General features: G+C 38.7%; 1 protein-coding gene and 1 long non-coding RNA gene across 2 annotated transcripts; one reads left to right on the top strand and one right to left on the bottom strand.

Annotated features, from left to right (window-relative positions):
- LOC109709421 (cytochrome P450 734A1) lies at positions 1 to 21,790 on the top strand. Its single transcript, XM_020231664.1, has 4 exons — positions 1 to 484; positions 16,847 to 17,091; positions 19,580 to 19,937; positions 21,269 to 21,790. The coding sequence occupies exons 1-4, from the start codon at positions 20 to 22 to the stop codon at positions 21,686 to 21,688; spliced, it is 1,488 nt and encodes a 495-aa protein (XP_020087253.1). The 5' UTR covers positions 1 to 19; the 3' UTR covers positions 21,689 to 21,790.
- On the bottom strand, positions 5,065 to 7,326 carry LOC109709423. Its single transcript, XR_002216088.1, has 3 exons — positions 7,020 to 7,326; positions 6,859 to 6,933; positions 5,065 to 5,347 (listed from the first exon to the last, which is right to left on the bottom strand). It is a non-coding gene; the product is annotated as an uncharacterized LOC109709423 (long non-coding RNA).

Here is a 26,859-nt window from a genome sequence, read left to right as displayed (position 1 = left end):
CATCCCCCAATCTCCGCCGATGGCTCCTCTGCTTCCCCCCGCCATCCTCGTCGTTCTCCTCCTCCTCCTCTTCTTCCGCGTCGTCCGCGCCGTCATCTGGCTCCCCCGCCGCGCCCGGCTCCGCCTGCTGCGGCAGGGCGTCGGCGGCCCCCCGCGGCGCGGGCTCGTCGACGGCAACGCGGCCGAGGTGCGCGCCCTGATCGCGCGGGCGCAGTCGGCGCCGCTCGCGTCGCTGGGCGACCCGGGCGTGGCCGGCCGCGTCGCCCCCCACTACCGCGAGTGGTCCGCCAGCTTCGGCCGGCCCTTCGTCTTCTGGTTCGGGACTCGGCCGCGGCTGGCGCTCGACGCGCCGGCCTTCCAGAAGGGGGTGCGCAACCCCATGGCCCGGCAGCTCTTCGGCGAGGGCCTCGTCGGCCTCGAAGGCCCCAAGTGGGCCCACCACCGCAGAATCATCGCCCCGGCCTTCAGCATGGAGCGGGTCAAGGTCAGCAACCAACCCGATCCCGATCCCGATCCATGCTTGCTTCTTCTTCTTCTTCTTCTAATTTTATTTTATTTTAAATGAAAATTAGTGACGCTTGATTCGGTAGTGACGAATAAGGCTGATGTTGATGTTTGCAAAGTCTTCCATAATTTTAGTAGGCCCTAGCCCTCTAGTCGTTGAATTTTGCTTCTTCCTGTAGAACAGTAGAAGCTGTTGACAGCTCCGGTCAAACAAGGTTTGAACCAAGTACTCTTTTTCGGTCGTAGAGGTGTGAATCAGGTTGGCTCGGTCGGTTTGAGTCACATCGTCTTGGTTCATTTCGAGTTTCCTGTTGTTTAGGCTCAGCTTGTCTCCGATTTCAGATCTTCCATTTTGGATTAAGCCCAAATGGGTTTTTTTTTTTTTTTTTTTTTTTTTTTTTGAGAGAGAGATAGATAGCATGCTATCCATTTCGTTTTGTTTATTTTATTTAGCATTAAACATAGCTAAAAATATGAATCAATTAGGATTCGAACTTAGGATCTCGGATACCAACAATTAAGCTTTTCGCCAATTGCGCTACGGACGGTCGGTGTTTTAAGAACTTTTTGAGTCCGCTTAGATGAAGCTGGATTGTCCGGATTGGTTTTGACCCACAAGGAGACTGTTACGCCTGCCAAGCACAGTGAGAGGATTAGGAGTAGTATTAGTGATGAGGTCTAGTAGAATAAGTACAAGGGAGTTGGGGCTTAGCTTTTCCTTGCTTCATTCCGTAGGACGAGGAGCTTCAACCTTCTGGAACCATGCTCATGGGGGAGAGGCATCGGANATGCAAAGAGACAAGTTAACCAAGGAGCTGCGGGATCGTCTCCAAGTGGCCCAAAACCGAATGAAGCAGCAGGAGGACAAACATAGGAAGGAAAGAGAGTACACAGTTGGAGATTGGGTATACCTCAAGTTACAGCCCTATAGACAGTCAACGATCGCGATACGGAAAGACATTAAACTCACGGCTCGATACTTTGGTCCCTTTCAGATTTTGGAGCGCATCGGCGCTGTGGCTTACAAATTGCGGTTACCTGAAGGATCTAGAGTCCATCCCGTGTTTCATGTATCACTTCTTAAGAAGAGCCCGCCAAGTTCGGTCACGGCTTCACCTATGATACCCCTAGTGGGAGAGGAAGGGGAAGTGCTAGCTGAGCCCGAACGGATAATCGAGAGGAGGATGGGGCAACGCGGAAACCGAGCGGCAACCGAAGTATTGGTACAGTGGAGTAATTTACCGGTCGAGCGGGCTACCTGGGAGGATTATTGGACGCTTAAGCACCAGTTTCCCAACTTCGATCCTTGAGGACAAGGATCAGCTGAAGGAGGAGGGATTGTTACGCCTGCCAAGCACAGTGAGAGGATTAGGAGTAGTATTAGTGATGAGGTCTAGTAGAATGAGTACAAGGGAGTTGGGGCTTAGCTTTTCCTTGCTTCATTCCGTAGGACGAGGAGCTTCAACCTTCTGGAACCATGCTCATGGGGGAGAGGCATCGGAGCGAGGGAAGCCGAAGTGAGAAGGAGATCCGACAGGATCTAAGGTTGGGGGAAGATGGAAGCTTGCGGGTCGGATGGGCAGTCTTCTGGATCGGAGGCAAAACACGAACCCAAGCCCCGCTCGGTTGCGGATAGTGCTGATTAGGCGGACCCGCGATCCGCTTACCCGCCTATCATGCAGTTTTGGTCCGAACAAGCCCAGCCAAGCCCAGCCGAGGCCCAGGGGAGTAATTCAAATATGTGAAGAGATGGGCTGCGAAGGGAGGATTGAAGCCCACTTAGAGTTAGGGTTTTATTTTAATTTTTATTTCTGTAGCAATAAAAGGCAGCGTGTAACAGAGACTTGGTTGAGCAGATTAATGAAATTTCTTCTTTCTCAATAACTCTTATATCTCTCTTCTTAATCCCATCTTTTCTCATCCTTTCTATTCTCTTCTTCTTATTCTTCCTATTCTCTTCTTCTAACTATTCTCTTCATCTTCTTATCGAATACCTTAATTCTGATCCGATCGATTCGAGGCAAGCTGTTACGCGTATCATCATCCTCGACGCCGTCCTTCATCTCAGCGATATCTCATCCTCGACGGGTTGCGCCGAGTCAGGTACGCAACAGAGACTTTAAAGGACACCACTTAGCTGAACCAATGCCTGATGGTTGGTTTGGGCTCGCTGGGTTGATAAGTTGGGGCCATAGTGGTCTCAGCAGGATTGCAGCACTTAGGCAATTGAGGTTTGTGCCCCCTTGATATAGTTCTCTGAGTAGGGCGTATAAGTGGTTAGATGGGACCCGGGTTCATCGAGCCTTACGGGCTAAACTATTTGGATTAGTCCAAATTGATCAAAATACTTCTACTTATTCAATAATATATTGAACTTTGTACATGGAAGTACCAAGGGCACCGCAATTCCTTTAGTGGCCTTCGAACTCTAAATTGGAATTTGCCATCCAAATGATGGATCACTACTTCACCGGTGAATTGGAATGATGAAACGAGCGATCCCATACTAGCCTCTTTATTCATTATTGACATCATATTGTGCCCATTATATCCGTATGCATAGGTGTGTTTGGTTCGCTCTTTTTTACCTTAGAAGCAGAATGAATGAATCCGGACAATAATATGCAAGATTTTTATTCCGATTCTGATTTTTGAGTGAATGGAGTTCCTCCCAATTAACCCTTTTTCCAATCCATCTTAGGAAGCCGGATTGGAAATTGAATCAGTGCGGAATTGATTTGTTCGGATTAAATTTAATTTTTTAAGCTTATTTTTTTAATTAAAACATAAGTTTAAGTTTAAAAATATTTATAAATTTTAATTTTAATTTGAACTTAAATTAAAAATTAAAATTAAATCAAGCATTTCGAATTTAATTTATAAATTTGAATTTAAATCTAAATTTAATTTAAAATCTAAAGTTTTATTCAAATTTTGTTTAAAATTTAAATTAAAATTATGGATTCAAATTGAAATTTAAATTATAATTTCAAGTTTGAATTTGAATAAATTGAAATTTAATTTTATATTTTGAATTATCCGCTCGATTTCAAATTTTAATTTTTTTTAAAAAATATATTTAAAATTTTGACATCGTTTTAAAATTTTGACGTAAATTTTTAATATTAATTTTTAGTTTGAATTTAAACTAATATATTATAAAGATAAAATTGACATACTTATTTGATTATGTTTCTGATATCTATCTGAACCAAACACCGACAATGTAAATGATTCATTCCGATTTCGATTTAGATGGCGAACCAAACACAATGAAGTAATGAATCATTCCGATTCCCTTTTTTACCTTATTCTCATTCCGATTCCGATATTGATGCGACTTCTATGCTTAAGTATGCTTATGTATGTATACTAGTTAAGGGGTCCAGCGCGTTGCGGCGGAAAGACAATACAATAGTAAATTGTTATAACTATTAATATCATTTTTTTCCTATAGAATATACGTAAAATATATATATTCGATCTTAGTATTTCTCAGGTTTCATGAATCTTTAAGAACACCAAAATCTATGGTAAACCTTTACCCAATCTAGTTTATAATTATACGGAGATCTCAAATACATCAATTGTAAGAATTTAATTCAACTTAAGTATTAAGGTTAAAACACTTGATCCACCATTAGAGAGCTCCAAGCTTCTTCTCCAAGTAAGCATCATCTCCTTCAAACCTCCTCTTTAATGAAGAAATTACTAGAGAGAGAGAAAGAGAGCTAGGGGAGAGGGTTTGAGAGAAAGAGAGTGAAGCTCTTATGTTGTTGGTGTGTGTGGAAGAGAAAGAGAACCCTTCACTCATCTCACCTATTGGGAGAGAACCAGGGAGATAGATAGATTGTGTGGGCTTACATATAGGTTCCCTAACACTATTACAATTTTCAGTTAGTCCAGTTCAAAATCTGATACTTTTTGCCGGAGCCCTTTTGATTGTCCGTTTGCTCTCAAATTTGACAGTTAGGCTCAGTTAAAATCAATCAGAAGAACATGATATTAATTTTTCAGTTTTGAACCATTTTTTGTCACCGAAAGGTTTACCGAGTAAAATCTCTATCAAATTGCTGTTATGCTCCGTTTCCATTTTTCGGGTGTCGGAATGATATGAAATTTTAAATCTAGCCTCAGAAAAATAGTTTCGACATATTCTCAAATTTTTATAATTTTTTGACACTGTGAATCTTCTGCTAAAAAAATAAGTCTCGTTCCTTACAAAAAATTCTAAATCTCCTGTTTTCATTTCAATTTCAGCACAAGTCATTTTCGACTTATATTTTACTTCTTTAAGTTCAATAAAAATAGTATCTCACACTATTTTTATTTACACTTACTTTTATATTATATTAAAAATCTGATACACTACAATATGTATTAGGGGCAAAAAATTGCAAATATTAAAGGCCCCATCAGTTTTTTGTCATGCCCCGACTTCACAACGGAAGTCCACGTGAACGTCAACAGACCCGCCAAACGAACAGAGTTTCCTCTGTCCGAACGAAACGGCAACCCAAAAGAAGAAGGAAAAACAATCAACGAGGTCAAGTGAGGCGCTTCCACAAAACAAGAATCAAGACGAAGTAGTAAATAAACACCAAGAACAACAACATGTATCAAAGCACAATCTCCAAGCTAAACTACCGTACATCATGTACTACATCAAATAAACTCAATTCTCAAAACAAAGTACAAGGAAGAGGCCCTGGCCCTCGCCAGTACAGGTGTGTAGTACAGAGTGGCTCTCTATCGGGTGGTCCTCTAATGTATAGGTGAACTGGTAGAAGATGCTATCTATTGCGCAATATCCCCTCACTTCGATCAGTCGGTAAAAGTATCCCTGAAAAACAAACCACAAGAGGGTGTGAGAACACCTGTGCAGCAGTTCTCAGTGGGTATGGTCTGACGACAACGACCTTCCCACAGGCTAGCAGAATGGGAGAACAGAAAAGTGTGCAGTAAATGAATAACTATATGGAACTGAAAGAACAGTAAATGAATAATTGGCTATACTTTGAACAAGAAAATGTCTCTACTGATCAGTTTACTGTAAAAACTATAAATGAATAAAAAATCTCTGAACATAAACAATACTATGCATGTAGTAAGGATAAATGAATACTATTAATCTCTCTACCTGCTGCATTACCCTGTCCCTGCACATGTAATGAAAATGAAACAAAGAAGCTAATTTGTGCATGCATCAATGCTACTTAGATAAACAATACTGCAAGAGTACCCAATCGCAACGACCGATTCATATGTCCGGTCAAGCTTGTGCCCGCCTAGTACCGAAATCGCACTCCCGCAGGTGCACCGTCGATACCCATGCTCTGCCCCCAGCCTGAACGCCACTCCCACAGGTGGGTCGTCTTCCCAAGGGCACACATATCTCTGCTATAATGGGCCAGCATTCGGAGCGGCACTCAAAGGGGAGCAACCCCTACGGAGTCTAGTAGCACGTCGCACTGTCAAACTCAATGTGGCTCTGCAGGCTATGGTGTATGTCATGGTCAACAATATTACAATGCCCAATCCAATGTCCTCAGAGTAGTCATGGAGTAAACAATAGGTCAAACGTCACAATAGCATAAGCGTAAGCTCTCTCTATGTCCAAATATCTACACACTACCGCCGTGCTATCCACGGCCACTGACACATAATATATGGCATGCACGATACAAGTGAACAATAAATGACGCATCAAGATGACATTTCTTAGCAAATACTATAGGCATGCACTGCACCAATAAGTAATAGATGACTCACTCAGATACATAAAATGTCAAATAGCCTCCCATAATCTACTAGAATTTCTAAATAGTAAATACAAGAGTGCTAACAATCATTATGTCACAACTTTGAGACAATGGATTGGTCAACGAATCACAAGAAACGAGCCGAAGATCTCAACTCACTTATAAGATGTCCAAAGGATCTAGCTACAAATGTCTCACAAATTCTCGGCCTCAAAGAATCCAAATCCTCGACCTCTATCAGGTATCGCATGACATGTACAATGCAACGAGAAGGAAAGACCTCATGTCAATGCATAGAATGTCTAGAGAAGAAGTGTGGCCTCCATAATCTGCTATCTAAGAATAAGTACTCAACTTCATACTAATAACATCCCTATCGACAACTCAAACCATATATAGAAACCTACGTTATGCTTTCAACACAATGCTCAAGTATGACACGTTGTTCACATAAATGCTTATGAGGAAATTACGCTTCTACACAAGTTCATGTTAACATAGCCCTTATCAATCCATGTGATCATATACATATGCCTGTGCATTCAAATAGACATAGAGGGAAATCCATCATTTTCGACGACTTGGAACCCACCTCAACTCGCTACGTTGACTCGGGCAAGAGAAGCGCTACTCCAGCTTTCCCTCTCCTCACGATCGCCCGAAAACTCTAAACATGACAAAACCTTCAGAATTACAATTAAAAAGGCAAAATTTCTAATTGAGCTCAATTCACGCTAGTTGAACGCCAAATACCTTAAATTGCAACTAACCGGATGTGTATAGCACTCTACTTCACGCTCCTGGACACCCTGCAAGCGTCAATTTGAAGTTTAGAGATGCGAATTATGCCAATTGCAATGTCTATTCACTAATTCCATTTCATTCTCTCTTTCTTTTCTCTCCTTCTTCCATCTCTTTTCCTTTCTTTTCTCCTTTCTTGCTTTTCTACTTGTCTTTCTTTTTTTCTCTCTCTTCTTTTCTTTTTTCTTTTTTTTTTAATGCTGGCCTCCCCCCTGCAGCAGGGGTTCCCGCTGCTGCTGCTTGTGCAGTCAGCAGCAGCAGGCCCTGCTAGCAGCAGTAGCAGCTGCCGCAGCAACAGCTGCAGCAGCTTGATGCTGCTGCTGCAGTAACAGCTGCAGCAGCAGCTCAGCAACAGCAGGGAGAGGGGGAGAGGAAGAGAGAGGGAAGGAAAAGGAAAAAGAAGGAAGAAAGAAATTAAATTACCTCTTGTTCTTCTTCTTCTTCACTTCTTCTTCTTCTTCTTCTTCTTCTTCTTCTTTTCTTTTCTTGTCTTTTCTTACCAATAATCTGAGAGAAAGAGAGAGAAGAAAGAGATAAGAACAAAGCTCTCTTAGTGGAATTCCACTAAAGGGCCATTTTGCAAATTAGCCCAAAACTTTTTTTATTTGCGCTTAGGTCCTCTGTAGTAAGAAAGTGACCCAATTCAATTGTTTTCGTGTCAATTTTATGCCAAAACGTTTTCACCTCATTCCAATTTTGCACCCACACATGACTCGGCAACCTACACCGTATCTCAATTACAAAAGAAAAAGTTCGTATTCTATATTTTTTTTTTCGTAGAATATAACAATACTTTTCTCTTATAGTTGTTCTACAAGTTTCCTAGGATCTATATATGAAGGAACCAATCCAAAACCTTCAAACCAAACAAACAAAAACATGAAAAAGCAAAGTATAACCCATCGAGCCATATAATACCCATAGAAACCATGAAAGCACGCAATACCAAATAAAGCTCAAGTTATGAAAACATATAAGACCCCAAAAGACAACTCTTCCACAACAAAACCCATAACAATTTGCAGTACAAAACGTAACACAGATTCAAAAAATTCTCTGAAATAAAATAGGACAAAATGCAAAAAAGTAAAAAAGATTCAGGAAATTATCCGAAATGAAATAGGACAAAAAACAAAAAATTTCTAGCTAGCACTAGCTGTAGGGATTGCCAAAAGTCCAGTCAGCCTACTATAAATCAACCAAAGAACTTTTCAGAAATATTATCAACAAAGTGTAGGTAACAATAGCAATTCCGCAATAACATCACAATCTCATCTCACAAAGTAATACAGATCCGCATGCATCAAGAAAGAGTAAATAGTAAGCACAGGAGTAATCAAACAAATAGACAAAATAACATAGAGCACTTAAGGTTTTGAGGTTTTCTACCAAGCATGTAATAGAACTGAGAGCCAATCGCCAAGCTACAAATACCAGAAAGCAACAAAGTAGAAGGAGGAAAAGCAGAAGGATAGAAGCAACGAAGCAAAAAGGAGAAAAACCCCAAAATAATTGCGATAAATAGCCAACGAAGTAGAAGCACAAAATCAAGGAGAGGAAAGGAAAGTACAAACAGGGGAAAGCTAAGACATCGAACCAATAGTAGAGATCTGGCACCCTTCATTCGTCAGTGCACGCTTGTCACGCCCGGGTACCAGCGGAAGCATATCCGGTACGTGCACAGACCCGCCATACACCTGCAGTATATAAGGCGTCTACGAAGAAAGCAAGTTGATAGGAAGTAAAACAAAGAAAGTCCTATCCTGATATCAGAGCAAAGTACAAGTCGATATACAACGAGTATCAAATCCAAGTCAATATACAAAGAGTATACAATCCAAGATCTCAACAAAAGGAGAAGTAACACCACTATAATCTCAACCCCGAAAGTAAAATATACACCATGGGTATACAAAAAGAATAGGTACAACGGTGGTCTCTCTATACATAGGGACATCACCCTCGGCCGTAGCCGCGAGTAGCAAGTGATCGACTAGCACACTCGCTAGTAGTCACTAGCTAGGCGCGACTCCTTTGCCCCATCCTAGCGTCTCTCTGTAACAGGCTCTGTAAAAACAACCACCCAAAAGGGCGTGAGAAACTATTAACAATAGTTTCAGTGGGTAAGCCGCCGCCTCGGCGAATTACACCAACAGGCTCAAGATGTACTGAATGGAAATAAAAGCAGTAATTTGCCTGATATATTTTCAATGCTAACAATTCATAAGCAAATTCAAATAATGAACATGTAAACAACATGTGATCATAGCATCAACAGTATGAATCAACTGAATAATAAAGTATGGCTATCTAGTATAAAGCATAAACATGGATAATGTGTAAGTAACTACTGTAACACTGTAACCTGGTAATGCATTCATTACTGTCCAATATCCTTTAGCACTTCCTTTCATTCACAGGGATCTACTCAAGGTAGTCCAGCTTGCGCCGCGCCGCTAATGCCCCGTGGTAGTATCACTCCCCACGGCAATCCACTTCGGCACCCAAACCCGCACGCGCGAGCAACTGTCGCGTAGGCCAACTCCGGCGTGCCGCTTGTAGGGAGCTACCCTCACAAGCGTGTGCGAATGAGCGACAATGGCAAACTAAACAAGGTCCACAGTCCAACATGTCTCAATTGTCATGTTTCATTTGGCAATATCTCCAGTCTCGATCTCTCGATCGAATTCAAATAAATATAAACAACAACTAGATCCTACTATTTAGATAGCCGGCCAAGGAGTAATGCTAAAATTTACCAGGTTAAATCTTTCACTTATCAGTGGCACTCCAACATAGTCCTAAAGCATGTCATCGTTGCTCTCTTCTCAAATGCATCATCATTATGTCCATAGTTACACTTAATAAATATAAACCATAACTATAAGCTAAAGACACTTATGCATGATTCTCTCACTTCATAGAGGTTCTTTTCACTTATGCTAAGCTTAATCACAACGTGATGTCCCCAATTCTTTAGCAACCTACATAGTGACAATAACACACAATATATCAATCTCTATTAGTGAAGTCAATAGAACATAGAGGAGCTTCACTTGCTCTGGTTAGGTCCGACCCACCTGTACTATCTCAAGCAGTCCACCAAGCCGTCTCCAAAATTCAGTCTCAACAAAGCCCAAGACTGTTTGAAACAACGGTAACAAAACCGCACGAGCGACCGAGTACTTACAGATTCCATATTTGCAAAATTCCTAATAGATAAACATAGTGGGAAGTTAATTCCATGCTTTGGGCTTAGTTCATTACCCTCACGTTACTATCCGGAAGGCTCCAATGCATAACCGAAGGCGATTCAAGGTCAAATACCTTCTCGCTGCCGAACAATATCAACAACGGCGTCAAAATCATTGACTATTATAAATATAGCCGGAGAACTTGCGATTTCAGTTTTCTAACGAAGTTCTAGCTACCGCTTAGGTTAGTAGCAGCTTTAATCAGTTACTAAGGTAACACAATGTCAGTCTGCACGAAAGCTCGAAACTGCTTTTCGCAAGAAAATCCGCAATTTGCATTCTAAGTTCGCCAAACAATAGCATTTCGTCCAAATAGCTTCATAAATTGGCTGAGAATATCTCCATTAGCTTTCAAAGTAGCTTACCATAGGGTACTAAGAAGGTTCAATTCCAGCTAATTAACTCAATTGATAATAGCTGAATTTCCTCATTTAGAACAGCAAGAGGCAAAAAATCTGAAATCGCGTACTCAAATCGACGAACATAGAAACGTCGAAGTAAGCGAAAATCAAGTCGTTTACTCTCTCAAGCTTGCAACCAGCACTCAACTGGTCCGGCTGCGAATCATCCTCCTAAACGCTCTCTTGCCACTGCCAAAGGCGGTGCGTACGCCCGCAACAGCGTAGAACAGCGCAAGCGACGACGGAACGAGCGAAATCGGTGCGAAGTAAATATCTTTTCCCCCTTTTGTAGAGAGAGACAAAACGCTAGAGATGAGAGAGAGAAAATGTGTGCAAGGTTGACTTTCTCTGGCTCTAATCACATTCCAGGCAAGCTCCAAAGAGTTCGTGCTGGGATCAAATAGGTAGGTGTCCATAAGTGAAATTACGAAAAAGCACCAAGCTGCACTGTTCTGCATTGGTGTACCGTACACCATAATGGTATACCCGTACGCAAGCAGAAAAGGTGAATTCGTCCCATCAATGCACTTCTTAGCTTTTAGAATTCCAATCATCCTCTAACTTAATCCCAAAATTGTTCTAACCTTTTAGAACATGTAGAGTGATCCACACACCATTCCCATAACTCGAACTGCCGCAATTTCTGCGAAAGTCCCAGTGTATTACAACGGCTGGCGATAGAGAATCAGTTCGAAGGACACATGACCTTGCCGGCAGGACGCACATTAATGGCACCCACAACAGAATCCGTATAGCAGCCCATGCCGACCACTGCAGCAAAGGATGGCCCGTCGCTCTCGGACGAGGAGGTGCCCACCGGCGAGGACGCGATAGGAACGTTAACCGCCTTTGCCGCCCGTTACTGGTCATTACTACGCCCGGAGCTCGGATAGGCCATTAATAAAAGCATAGAGGAGAAAGTAGATGGGAATGCGACATGGTAAGGCATTAATCGAGAAAAATGGAGAAAAGAGAAGACACATGTCGCCCGATAAAGGCGCGTCGGCGGCTGGAAGAGAAGGTCAAAGCCACTAGAGGCGATCGGGAAGGAAGAGGAGGCGAATCACACCAAAAGGATAAGACTGCAACACGACAAAACAAAAAGGAAAAATTCTTTTTTCCCTAAACAATACGCGGGCCTCACAATGGGACGCCACATGGGAAAAAAAAAAAGGAAAAACTTTTTTTTTCACAATATTATGGCCCTACATGTACGCCAAATATCGTGGGCCTACAATGTACCCCAAATACCGCCATACGGGAGCGCTCCTTTAGGGTTCGCAATTTATGATTTGTATTGATGTATGCCTACTTTCTGATATTTTTGTTTATTTATTTCTGTTGCGTGTCCCTGTAAAATATCTGCCCCTTCATGCTATCTCCAGGGCAACTAGCATTTTGGAATTTGGCTCCGATTTTACAAAACATATCAATCCAATTATCTAAGTAATCATGGGAAATACTTTAAATATGTTTTTTTTTACAGCTTGTATTTTACAGATTGTGTTGAAAAGAATGAATATACTTTCAACTTTAGTTTGTGACAATTCATTATTTGTAATTAAGGGCCTTTATACTCAGTTATGAATTGTCTGTGCCAATGTATCTTTTATGGCCTCAATTCCTTCAACTTTAAAAAAAGAAAGGAAAAGAAATCTTCTATAGACAAGCTACCTTCACTTTGGGAATTGTGTTGTCACTAAAGCAAGCAAGGTTATATTAGGTGGTCGCAACAGGCTTTTCGTCAAAATAAGTTAAAGTTCCTTATGGAGGACATAAAATCAATAATTAGCCATATGACCACTCACTACTCACATGATGTTTGATAGTCCTAGTAGTCCTAGATTTTAAAGATACGACAAACTTCGACTGACGAAGTAGACCTTAAAAACATAATCTTAGGCCTTGTTTGTATCGTTTCCTTTTTTTCATTTTCTATTAAACAGTAATTTCTATATTATTTGATATATTAGCGAAGGACTTCCTTCGTTATCATTGTTGGTAGCATGCAATGCATCTAGGACTATGATGGATGATAGTTTCTCTTAAAGAAAAACTTTGGAAGCAAACAAAAGTTGCTTCAATTTTTTTTATCCTTTTCTTGATCCAAACAAACACAAGGATTTTAAGTAAGCCACCATCCCTCCTACACAGTTTCATGTGGAATTCTTGTTTGAAAATAAAGAAGCTGTAACAATGGCAAACAAGTGCTGATACCTTGTTCACTATCTTAGTGTTGAAATAGCATATTCAAGGGATGTTGTATGTAAATAGAGACACTTTTTCTTACTTTTGCATCACAAATTGATGAACTACTGAAAGGTTAAGAGTGACTATAGTAGCACTTACTGTAAGGACTTTCTTTTGAGAGAAATTGTGAATTGTGAAAAGAAGAAAAGAAGAGAGAGGAATTGGGAGCATTTCTCTTTGTTAAAAGGAGAAAACATGTTCAAGGCCTAACACAATGCTTTCTTCTTTTTCTTTTTTTTTTTTTGAGAGAGATAGGTAGCATGCTACCGCGCTTCGTTTATTTCTTTTAGAAATTAAACTAGCTAGAAATGTGAATTAACTTGGATCGAACTTGGACTCGGGTACCAACCATCAAGCCTTTGACTTGTCTAGGGCGATCGGTAACACAATGTTTTCTATTAGTTCAATAGGTGTGGTAGACAAGTGGGATATCTAGCTCAGCCCCCTAAGCCTATCTATGCTTTTAATTTTTTATGGGCACTTTACTAAAAGTTGCCTATAAAAAATCTTAACATGCTTGATATTTGGACTAGTTCGACCTAAAATTTGGTTGGATTAGGTTAGTGAGGAGAATGTTTTGGGAAACGAGGTGGAGTTCGCTACTTAGAGGCCTCATGATTTGCCGTTAAATTTGGTGGTAATAATCTTTGCCAAAATGATATTTATCGAGTTCACATGAGAGTGGGATTGAACATGATTGGATTTAGGAAATCCCTTCCTTTCCCACCGCTCCATTCCATTATGATTCCTAACACGTCATAGCTAAACTATCTTTTTCCCTCAATATCACTCTGGTCATCTTATCCTAATTAATTCAATCCTAGGTGCAAACAGGGGCCTTAATGGCTTATTGAAATCATATCAATAGGTCTAAATTTGTTTAGAGCTTGTAAATGAGCGTCATTCCTATTTACTGGCTAAAGAATGTTCATAATATATCCCATTATCTGTTGCAATCTCAAACTCGAGAACATTTCATGACAGACCATTAGTCCATTTGGCATGCCTATCTTTTAAGCTTTAATGAGCTTAAGATCTCAACACTTGGGGAAATTTCGTGACAGACCATCTTCTTGCCTTAATGCACATTTTTCAGCTTAAGGGCTTGTTGGTTAGGCTATTGACATAGTGCTGTTGCAAGAGGTGCGGTGCGAAAGTATTGTTGTGTTGTGAGAAAGGTTGTAGAGAATTTTGACTGATTCTATTATAAAGTGTCATTTTTCGTAGAAAGCTATTCAATTAAATTCTTATTGAAGTGTTGTTAAACTGTTGTAAATTGTATAAAAAATAAATTTGATAGAAACCTAACTTCAAGCTTTAGAATTAAGTGATTGTAGTCAAAGAAAAATGAAAATTTTCTCAGCTAATTGATAATTTTTATAAAATTATTTTCAAGTTATAGAAACAATAATTTTTTTAACATAACTAAGAGGTGTGTTTGTGTTCCTCGTAAAATCACCCTGAAAATTTTTTTCGGTTGAAAAATGGTTTTCAGTATTTGGTGGTCTCGTAAAAATTTTCCCGGAAATTTTTTTTTGCAGATTCTAAGGAAAAGAAAGGTTTTCATTTTCGCTTGATTTGCGGAAAACGAAAACGCCGTGGCGTTGCGCACGCCGCACAAAGGGAAAAATGGGCGCGGTCCACGAGGCCGTCCACCTCGTGACGCCGCGTGAGGAGATCCATGATGGACTCGCTGTGGCGTTGCGCACAGCGCCTCGCGGGAGAAGAAAGGCGCAGTCCACGAGGTCCGCTCTACTCGTGGACCACGTAAGGAGAGGTGTACCTCCTCTCTGCCCCCTCTTATCATATATATATATATATATATATATATATATATATATATATATTATATATATATTATATATATATATTTATTTATAATATTATTTATAAATTTATTTTATAGTATTAATATTATATTATATATATACTATTATATTATATTATTATATTGTATGTAATAATATATTTTAATATATTTATTTACAATATAAATTATAATATTAATATATTGTATATATGATTAATTATTATATATTATATATATAATATATAATTAAAAAATAATATATAATAATTTTTATTTATAACTAATTTTTTCCTCCCTTTCTTTCTTGCCTTTCAACGCAAACAACCGTACGGAAAAGGAATTTTTTTTATAAATAATCCTATCAATTTTTATAATTGTAAAAATAATTTTTTTAAAAAAATAATTATAAAAATAGACCTCTAAATGCGGTGAATGATTCATTGCATTCATAACTCCTCATTAGGAGTAGAAAAAGAATAAAAGCGGTGAACCATTCACCGCTTTTACCATTATAGAAATATAGAAAAAAGTGAGAAAAAGAAAGAAAGCGGTAAATGGTTCACCGCTTTTAAAAGCGGTGAATCATTTACCGCTTTTATAGGACTATATTTATAAATAAAAATTTAACAGGTCTATTTTTAAAATAAAATTTTAGGAGAAGACTCTTGCACTAAAAAACCCATAGCGGAAAACTACTTTTTTTTCCTACAAACCAAACGCTAAGAGCGTAAAATTTATTTTCCTCCGAAAACTTTTTTTCCACCGAAAATTTTTTTTCCGCAATTTTACGAGGAACCAAACAGCCCCTTAAGCATAAAACTTAGATTAAAAAACAAATTAACAGTTGCTGAATCAAAATGAAATAAAATTTGAGGGTCTATTTAAGAATGGCCTATAGTTGTGGGGGTCTCCATACATTTTTACATGAAAAAATAAATTTTATTAAATTCAATAATTTTATTTGTTACTAACATTAGTTGATCTACTTTTATTGACTAGAAAATAAATTCAGTTTTTAAGTTTGATAAGATTATTAATATATTTAATAAAAAAATAAATTTATTTAACTAAAATTATTCAATTTCAAAAAATTAAAGTAGAGAAAGAGAATGGAAAAAAAAAAATTGTAGTTTGGACATAACAGAATATCATAATTTGTGTATGAATAAACTTGTCATTTTAGAAAAATAACTTAAAAGAATAATAGCGTTTTACATTAGGCAATTGCAGGAGCTCCATCTATGAGCTTCCGCGGTGGGGTTGGAAAATGTTGTTAATTGTTGTCTAGAACTATGAAGGAATTTAGGCAGACAATGTTTGGGGGCCAAACACACTATTTGGCACAGCAAAAGCCGGGGCAATCAAGGGCTAAATAAGATTGATTTTCTATTTCTCGCTTGAAATCTTTATTTCTTATGTATATGTCTATTGCTAGACTCAGTTTTCAAGAGTACTTAGTCTCAACAGATCGAAAACATGGTTATTTCATCATTGTCACAACACTAGGGTATGTGTACTAAATTTTTGGTCTCAAAAAGGCCCGCATTTGGGTTGCAACTATATTCGATTTTCATAGAGAACCTACTATATATTATTCATTGTATAGTTTCTTTGTTTTCTAGTGAAAGGTGAAGAACTTACGAGATTGCAAACTAATATAGCTATTCACAAAATCATCTTTAGATTCTGCTACCTAGAATACTCGAAGTAGAACAAAGTCATGGCTAGACTTATGTATATTTCAGTACATGTGGGTTTTACATGTGCTGCATTCCATTTTTGAGAAAGAAGTTTAACATGTCATGCTTGATGTAACAATGTAGTTTCTTTTCGAGAGAAATTTTAGATAGTTGCAGTGTTCTAGTTTGTTTCTCTTTAGATAGTTGCAGTGTTCTAGTTTGTTTCTCTTCTTCTTCCTTTTTTTTGATAATTTTAGCATAGCAATTTGTAACTTTGATAGTACTTGCAATGTAAGTTAATATTTAATTACATTAGATTACCATTTGTCATCCGTATGTTAATGTTGAGGCAAGGAAAATCTTGAAGATTGACTGCTACTTGTAGGGTTGGGTACCTGCAATTGCCAAAAGTACATTAACAATGTTGGAGAGATGGGAAGAGCTGGGCCGGAATAACTCTGAGTTTGAGATAGATGTATTTAAGGAGTTTCAAATCTTCAGTGCAGATGTCATTTCTCGCGTGGCCTTTGGCAGTAGCTTTGAGGAAGGAAAACGTATTTTTCAGTTGCAAGAAGAACAAGCAGTTCTTGTTTCTCTAGCATTTAGAAATGTGTATATTCCAGGGTTCAGGTGAGATTTCATTGTTCGTAGAATACATGCTTATTTTATTTGCCACAAAATATTTGTATCCCTTATATGTGAAAAGATAGATTAAAAGATTTAAGAGAGAGAAGATAGATGGAGAATTAAAAAACCACCTATTTTAAACAAAGAGTGAACGGTCTATTAGTGTCTAAAATAATTTAAAGAACACAGTTAGGAGCTTCGGCAGAAAATTTTCAATGGGAAATTTTGAGTTTTTATATTTTAGCTAATTAACTATGAAACAAGCATGAGTTCTTACTAAAGGGCTGTCACTTCATCCATGACTATTGGTTATAATCAATTGACACCACTGTTATTATAGATGTTTCCAATAGTTAATTAACATGCCGATAGGATAATATAAAACAAACAGTTGACTGATTTATTAACCTTGATTCTGGCTTAAATCCAAGGGTTAATCTTATAGGTAGATCTAAGTAAAAACTTCTGACTTGCAGGCCCCAGAGTTTTCTTAGTTGACTCCAATTAGCCTAATATGGCCAAGTCATTTTAGACCAGGCCTGGGCTTAAAGTAAATATACAAGTATACAGGCTGGTCATTTTTAACCTAGTCTGAAACCTGGCCCACTCAGACTATGCTAAGGTCTATTTTTTTGGTTAATGTATTCTTGACTGTTGCTTCATAGATCATTTAAGTTATTATGGATTTACATTTGAAATCTAGCCTCATTTATGCTGTTTGAGCAGTCACTCTCATCTCTTTCCAACTTCAGTTGCATGTGTAGCTTAGATTCTCACCCTTCAGTTTCCTTCTGGAATAAGTGTGCATGTGTTTGGTGGGGTTGGATGATCATGGATTTTTTCTTTTCTGTTTTCCTGGTTATATAGCTTGGTTCTAGAGATATTTTGTACAACTTTGGCATCCTCAAAAACTTTTGTCCAAATCTCTCCAGCCTTTCTCATAAGGGTAATCATTCTTCTCGGCTTTAAACTCTCTCTTCTTCAATTCTTTAGGATATGCTCCTTGTAGTTCTTTTTGCATTTCAACACTCTTGATTTTCAATTGGCATTTGGAAGGTGGTTTTAACCACACATTAGGGCTTATCTTGGATTTTAGTTGATTAATTTTCAGTTGACACCATATGTCATCTTTGGCACAAGGAAAAAGGATAGGAATCTCGCTTCATGTTCCAGCATAAATTGCCTGTTGGACACCAAAATAAGATCATCATATATTATTGGTCAATATGTGATGGAAAAAGTATGGAAAGTTAGAAACAGTTATCAGTTAATTCTTGGGTGATAACTTTGTTTCCAAATGGTAGAGCAAGTTATAGAGGGATCATGTATGTTGCCTGGGCCTTTTTTTTTGTGATTTTCGCATAAGCCATTATGAGGTCCTAAAGGTACAGAGCCTTTTAGATATCATATCCTTGAACATTATGGTTACTCATTTAAACACTTTTAGACGTTTTCGAACCTCTCAACAACCAGCTAACAAATAGCCCTCGAGTATATGTGAGGTGATATGCCAGAAAATTGTTCTAGCATCCATACAGGCTGTAGTAGTCAGATCCCTAAACTAGAATCTGTAAGCAAGTATGAGTTATTACCGTATATGGTATAACTTGTTATGGCTTACAGAACAGGGATAAGGTTTATTGATTTGTTAGCTTTATGTTCCGTAGAACTTGCAGTTTGGTAATACTTTTATTTGAGCCAAACCCTAGGGAGTCCTTGAAGTTGGAAAGGGGAGATACATAAATAGTGATTTTTTAAATGTAAATGAGAAATATAATTAATATTTTTTAAAAAAAATGATAAACATAATTACAATGTATTGATTATGGCCTGTTTTTAAAATATGTGCAGAAAAGGTATAGCTTAATCATCAATCTTTCATAAGAATTAACACATTCACAGAAGATAAACCTCCTAGGGAGTACCAAATCAATCATCCACATCCTGTTAAATTAATAAACAATTGCATAATAATTTAACTATTTTTAGGTCTTTTGCTGAATTGTGGGCCATTTTATTATGTACTATTGAGAAATCATTAATTTGTTGATCGTTTGAGTACAGGTGCGTATCATCTATTTGGATATCCCATATTGTTATGGGATTTCCTTGTAATGGTATTTCCTTGTAATGCCAACAATGCCTCTACAATATATACCAACTACTTGCATTTGGCGCTTCTAAAAGTTTGGCATGAGGTGTTCTCTGGAAGATTCTTAGTTTGCTGCTTTAGTGATGAAAGCACAATGAAAGAATTTTATCATGTGTGTTATTCCTTTTGAAAACTAATATCACAGAGAGAAGAGGTCAAAATTAAAGTTACATTATTATGAGGTTGCATTACAAAACATAGGAAATTCTTGCAAATTGAAGGGATTATGTGGGCCACCGTGTGAGGGGATCGAAAGTTCAAAAAACGAAGGTCAAAGTACTCTGCCAATCTGATAGCAAAGTTGATGATGATTTTTTTTTTTTTAATCTTTTATCACAGGTTTATACCAACAAAGAACAACCAAAAACGATGGAGACTGAACAGGGAAATTCGGGGCTCGTTACGGAAGTTGATTGAGATCAACGGAGAAGAGTGCGAGAACTCTAAGAATTTGCTTGGTCTAATGATATCAGCAAATAAAGCTGAAGGTGAAGAAAAAATGGGGATTGAGGAAATCATTGATGAGTGCAAAACGTTCTACTTTGCCGGCAAGGAAACAACCGCAAACCTTCTGACATGGTCGGTGCTGCTTCTAGCATTCCATCAAGATTGGCAAAACAAAGCACGTGAGGAAGTCAACCAAGTTTGTTCCGATCGTGAATTCCCTAGTGCGGACGAACTCGGCAATCTCAAAATTGTGAGTTTAATATCTCCCTATTCAATATGAGACTGAATTCTTGGTGTTCAAATATGTTAACTCCTAATGGGTGTTTTTGTGAGCCTATTTCAATCTAGATTTTAGAGCTAATCTACCATTTTGTCCCGATCCAACACATCTTAGTCCTAGAGCATTCTCATCTTACATAACATGAACTCAAGGTAAATTTGTAAAACAATATTCTTCGGGCAATACTGTGTGAGCAATATTTCAAATGGCGTAAGTGTAAATTTTGTAGCGATATGAGAACGTTCCATTTGGAGCAGCATTAGTTGATGGAAATGTAATTTGAGAAATAATTCAATTTCATAACTTAGAAATGCCAATGACTCTAAGTAGGTCGGACACGTCTACATTTAGAAATGGCAGCTATTTTGGCTTTGAGTTGGATTGATTATTGAAAGATATTTCTACCCAATACCAGAATCTTGTGCAATAATGAGGGCAATTTAGATTACCATCCTATCTGTATTTGAAGTTTCTTAACACTCATTTGAAAATTCTGTTACTATGGAAATAATGGTATCAACTGAATCATAAGAATCTTAACCTTGCTATCCTACATGCAGTCAAGTCTATGTTGTCAAAGTACCTTTAACTTCCACTTTGAACTGAGTAGCAATTTAAAAAAATTAATCGAGTTCTCCATGTCTGCCACTGTCTACCCTATATTATCTCCTGCATAATTGACAAACACAATAATGGCCATCTTGCTAACATAAAGGCAAGGTTTTAAGTGCCCGTCGGCACGGGCCGTATCCACCGTGCCGTACCGTGCCAACAAGATACCGGCACGATACAGATCTCGTGCCAATGGCACAACTTGAAACTCTATATTCTTTAAATTAGTAAGTAATTTTCTCAATAAAGTTCAAAAGTTGTGATAAAAAGATATAATAAATAGTTAGAATATTTTGTTGCTAAAGAAAATAAATATTTTATGCTATTATGTGTCGGCACACAAGAATTTTTTTGACCGGCACGCATCGGCACAGCTCGGCACGGATCGTGCGGTACCGTGCTGGCAAGTTTCCGGCACGACCCCGTGCCACGGCACTTAAATCCTTGCATCTAGGTTCCTCTATAAGATTAATGCGACTGCTTATATATCTATTCTAGTGTAGCACGAGTTTTTACAAATTTATCTTTGAGCTTTCAACCATTTGGACATAATGTCAAAGAGTAGAATTTTGTGCCCTAATGCGCCTAAATTTCGACAACGCCCAAGAACATTCTGTGCCTGACTTGGTTATTGTATTCATGTCATTGCTAATTGTTCTGATACAAAAACTTCACTTGCATTGGAAAAGGTAAACATGGTATTGAAGGAAACTCTGAGACTGTATCCCCCAGCTGTAGCGCTCAACAGAGTAGCCACAAGGGATGCCAGAATAGGCACACTCGATATCCCGGCCGGCACGCAGATCTACATGCCTATCATAGCTATTCACCGTGATGTTGAATTGTGGGGCGCCGACGCCAACGAGTTTAATCCATTGCGGTTTGGAGAGGACAAGGGGCATTACAATCTTGGCACGTACTTTCCTTTCGGCATCGGACCCACCATCTGTGTCGGACAAAATCTGGCTCTTGTCGAGGCGAAAGTAGCTCTCGCCATGATTTTGCAACGATATGAGTTCAGGATTTCACCTTCTTATGTTCATGCTCCAATGCTATTCCTGACCCTTCAGCCTCAGTATGGTGCCCAAGTTCTCTTGCACCGGATATGAGCTCATTCCGGTTCTGAGTAGGCATGTAAAACTAAACTGTCTCTGCTACAAAGAACACAAATGATTTGTGCAATTCCAATATGTGATTGTTGTTGTATCTCATGCAATGGACTAAGCGCATGCATTCTCAAAGAAAAAAAATAATGTAGAAGTTGCTTGCTGAATGCCTTCAGAATGAGGACTCTCTGTAACTTTAGATGTCTTCTTTGTGCAGAGTGGAAACCAGTCAAAATATGTATAGACACAATATTTTTGTTGTTTTCTTTGTAAAGCCATTGTGCATTAATGCTTATGTGATCTCCATTGCGCATAAAATATTCTTGTGTTTTTGTTCTTCAGGCTATCTCTGTTTAGATTTATTCTATCAAGGTTGTATTTAGATATCAGAATAAGTTATTCAGTAACATCTTATTTGGCACGATGAATTTGTACTGCGATTAAAAATTACGAGTGTGATCAAATTTGACCCTTAAGTTATTTATATCACTCGTAGATGTAACATATTATTCTGTTAAATCGTAAATGTCAAAGCTTTTTAATAGAGAACAACTCAAAACTCTCTCAAACTCTTACCTTCTAATTGGACACAAAAAATTCGTAATACGGAATGAGTTAGTGACAAATAATTTGTTCTAACATTCAAAAAAGGCCTAGAACTCTACAATTCAGATTTCCTCCAAAACTAAACTCTAATATCCAAATTAATATATAAACTAATAGACTAGTATATGATTAGGCAATCAAATCATTTTTATGTTATCTTAACACTCATTAGGTGATATGAGCCCCAGACCCAGGCTTCTTGGGCATTAGAATAATTAACTTTAAAAATATATATTGTTTAGTTGTACATGATATAATTTTGTTAAATATTTGGTTAGAATATAACCTTGCTACATTTAGTTAAATATAATATAAATTAGTTAAATATTTTAAATAAATAAGATTTTATCAAAAGTTATTTCAAATCCCACTTTTTACCCTTTTTTAAAAAAAAAAAAAAAACTTAGTAACTTCAAATAATTATGAAAAGTGTAAAAATATAATAATAAATATTATATGTTTCAAAAGCCAAGGAAATTATCGGTAAATAATAATTATGCTGAGCGGTGTCGATCCTAAAATAGTTTTCCTAGTCCGAGTGGAATTAGGATAAAATACGGATATATACGTTAGATAATAATAATAAATATCGTGAGTGGTAGGTGGTATCCGTTAGAATAGTTGTCCTAGTTAGAGTCGAATTAGGATAAAATAAATACATATATATATATATATATATACACGTACGTAGAGAGCCCTTGTAATTGCACTCTGATTCGAATTCCACCGTGGAGCGCGACATTAACGACCAGTGGAGCTCGTCGATCTCATAGGTATGTTTTAATTTTATTATACTTTAATTACGTAGTTTCGTAGTTTATGTAAACGTAAATTGTCCTTGTTGTTAATTCTCCCTTACGTAGTTTCTTCTTCTTCATTTGGGTTTCCAAACCTAATTAAACCAGTTGTTGAATTCATCCGGGCTTCAACGACATTCCCCTGCGCGCGCGTAATTGGGCTGAAGGTGAAGGTGATCATCTTCAAGAAGAAGAAGGAGAAGAAGAAGATGATGCCGGCGACGGCGCGTAATTGGGCTGCAGGCGACGTCGTCGAGGCCCGTCGCGACGGCGGCGGCGGCACCAAGAACTGGTCCCCCTGGCAGCTCGCCGCAGTGTGGGGCCCTGCAGCGCGCGGTGGCTACTACTGGCTCCGGTTCTTGGAGTCCTCCGAGGTGGTCTGCGTCCCAGCGTCAAGAATCCGCCTGCCGGAGCTCCACTGCGCGTGCCGGATTCGGGACGTCGAGTTAGAGGCGATCTTAATGCATGTCGGCGGCGAACGCAACGATGCTGCGAGGAGGAGAGAAGAAGACGATGACGACGACGATGATGCTCGGAGCGTCTCGTCGTCCGTGGGAAGCAACGGCGGCTCGTCGTCAGAGCCGGAGAGCGATTGCTCGATATACTCATCTGACGGGAGCAAGCAGCGTGCAGAGACGGCCTACTGTTTGCGGCGGGCGGCGTACATGTCGGGTATGATCAAGATGAGCGGTTGATCGAGCAAGCAACAATGTCGATTCGATCACGGTTTTGTATATGTGTGTTGGGGTTTCTTTCATGTATTTCTTGGTTCTGGACCTCTTTCAGTATGTGGCTGGTTCGAACTTGTTTTGTACGTAGATTAATAAGATGTGTAACAGGTTAGTTAATTTGTTTGATTCTTAATTTGGAAGTAAAATTACACTGGTTTCTTGTGCAATGAAATATTCTTATTTTGCATATTATTTGGTTCCTGTTCTGTATCTCTCTAGTAAACTTCTGTACGGCATGTTAGGTACTCCTTTTTCTGATGCTTCTGGTGTTTCTGAAGAATTGGGCTTCAATAATTAATTTTCACTTGGGTAATTCCTGAGCTATAAACACTGTAACTAGTTCACAGATTTTGAGTTTCTAATTGCAATTTTCACTAATGGAAACAGAATCTTTTTGACTCACTTGTGACTGAAATAGAGTCGATTCCATTCCCAGAGAAAAAGAAAAAAAAAAAGAAAAAAAACTATATTAATTCCGCAACATTTCGTGATAAGGCGATGCGATTTATTTCTACTCTTCAGAAATGATCTCATCATGTTATGTTCCAAAATTTATCGAACATGCACTTTGTTGCGCTATTTGGGTTATCAATGTTAATAGTAGCTCCAATAGCAGCCTTTATATTTAATGTTGTGCAAATTCGAACCGTCAAAATGTAAATGTCCAAACTGCATATGAGTCGATTAAGAATAAGCAACCAAAGTACGCTCAGCACCAGAAATTCTATGAGACTCTTGTTTTAATCAGTATAAATTGCATCAAAACACTCTTCTAAGCCCTCAAATCAACTAAATTAAGAATTATCCAAGTAACTAAAGGCCAATTTTGCACAAGACACTATCAGAAACAGATCGAGGGAACTTTTTGAATTCATGTAAATTAACTAGTACAAAAATCATGAAAATTTTTTTTTTACAGAATCAATCTTGCTTTAATTAGTATAAATTGCATTTATAAGCTATGAGTCTGTGAATAAGTTATAGAGTCACAGCTAATTTTTTTACATTCACCGGTTAGAAAACATTAAAATATTAAATGGGTTAAAAAACTAGTTCACTAAAATTATGTAAATGTGACTCCATGGAGCAAGTAACACACCTGCAAATGTAAGCCAAATAAATTTCGTAGCACAATGAACCAATGTAGTTTTACTGGGAAAGAACTGAACAAGTGATTTACGACACATCTTAATCTGCAAAAGGTTGAAACAGCGAACCAGCGACGCACGGGAGAACCAGTGATCCATGGCATATCTTACGGCAGGCCAGTTCTTCGTAGACAAAGCCGCATTTTGTTTTCGTGTACAATTTTGGTATGCTTGTTAAGTGTTTCGTTGTTCGCTCGATAAATTGCAGATCTGCCGAGCCATGCCATTTTTCGGGAGCACATATCTTTGATCTTTTATGTATCAGCTGGACATGTTCTTAATTCATGCTAAACAAATTGCACTTCTGACCGGAGTCGGCCTAATCCCATAATTTTTTTTTTTTTTTTTTGGGGTCAGGCTCTGTCTTGTGATTATCTAAATTCTGATCTGAAAAGTTGGCAATATGAAACATCTTATTTACATAACTTTTGCATTCTAAGAGGTTGAACTCAATCTGATATAATCTGAAACTTAATTAGGAAGCAGATCTTGATTGTATTGGCTAACAAGAATTACCCAAGCAACTGAAGCCCAATTCTGCAGAAGAAAAAGAATCAGAAACAGCGAATTTGTAAAATCATATGTAAAACTAATAATTACTACGGAAAAAAATAAAATAAAAATTGCAGTATCAGTTATAGCGTCACAGCTGAATCTTTACGTTCATTATACAATGTGCATCCTGTTACATACCTGACTCAACGCAACCCGTTGATGATGATACTTCGCTGAGACGCGGACGGCGTTGGGGATGATGGGTTTCAATTACAACCGCTCACAATAAATCAGGAATGCAACGCAATAATTTAATGTAAAAGAAAAGAGAATAGAGAGGATGAGAGAGATGATAAGAAAGGAAGAAGAAGAAGAGAAAGAGAGAATTAGGGTTGAGAGAGGAGATATGAGATGGAGAAGAAATTATCATAAATTCTCATTACTTGTTTTTTTGGAGTTACAAGCTGCCTTTTATTTTCCTCTAGAAAACAAATATCTAATTCCTAAAAGAGGCTGTGAGTTCAAGCCAATGGGCCTCTATGTCTGCGACAATTGTGGTGCTAATTGGACTCTGATTGGATTCCCGGCCCAAGAATGCATGTTTGGGTAAGTGGTGTCGGATCCACTCTTCTTCGCACTATCCGCAACCCTGCGGGCCCTGGGTTCGCTATTTCACTGCGACCCGAGACTTGGACCATCCGACCCGCCTACAAGCTGTCAAGCTGTCGGATGATCTCAGTCTCCCTGTCGGTACACCCAAGGTCCAGATCTCCATCGCTCCGCCAACCTCCCCCTCTCACGCCTTCTCGCCTGATCTCTGCTCCAGCCGAAGGGCTTTCGGCTCTCGCTTCACCTCCAAGTCCAAGCTGCCAACATTGAAAAGCTAAGACCCTAGCTGATCCTCTTATTTACTCTGTTATGCAATTACTTGACTCCTGCTTCAACTCCTAATCCCTAACTGTACTTGGCAGATGTAACAATCCTCCCCTCTTAAACCGATCCTTGCCCTCAAGGATCAAAAGAAGGAAACTGACTCTTGATAAGCCAATAATCCTCCCAAGTCGCGCGGTCGTCTGGTAGATTTGCCCATTTAACCAACACTTCAGTTGCGGCCCTATTTCTGCGCTTCATCACCCTCCTATCCAAGATTTTCTCTGGCTCGACTAGCAATTCATCGTCTTCTCCTACCGTGGGTGCCGTCGGGGAAGCTGGAACCGAGGTCGGAGGGCTCTTCTTCAAAAGAGACACATGGAACACTGGATGAACTCTTGACCCGTCAGGTAACTGCAACTTATAAGCGACCGGTCCGATTCGCTCCAGAATCTGAAAAGGACCAAAAAATCTCGCGGCCAGCTTAACATGTTTTCTTACTGCCACCGTGGTCTGCCTATAGGGTT

Source organism: Ananas comosus, linkage group 4 (assembly GCF_001540865.1).
Source record: "Ananas comosus cultivar F153 linkage group 4, ASM154086v1, whole genome shotgun sequence".
In the NCBI taxonomy this organism is placed as follows: Eukaryota; Viridiplantae; Streptophyta; class Magnoliopsida; order Poales; family Bromeliaceae; genus Ananas; species Ananas comosus.
This window is presented reverse-complemented; position numbering and strand designations above follow the sequence as displayed.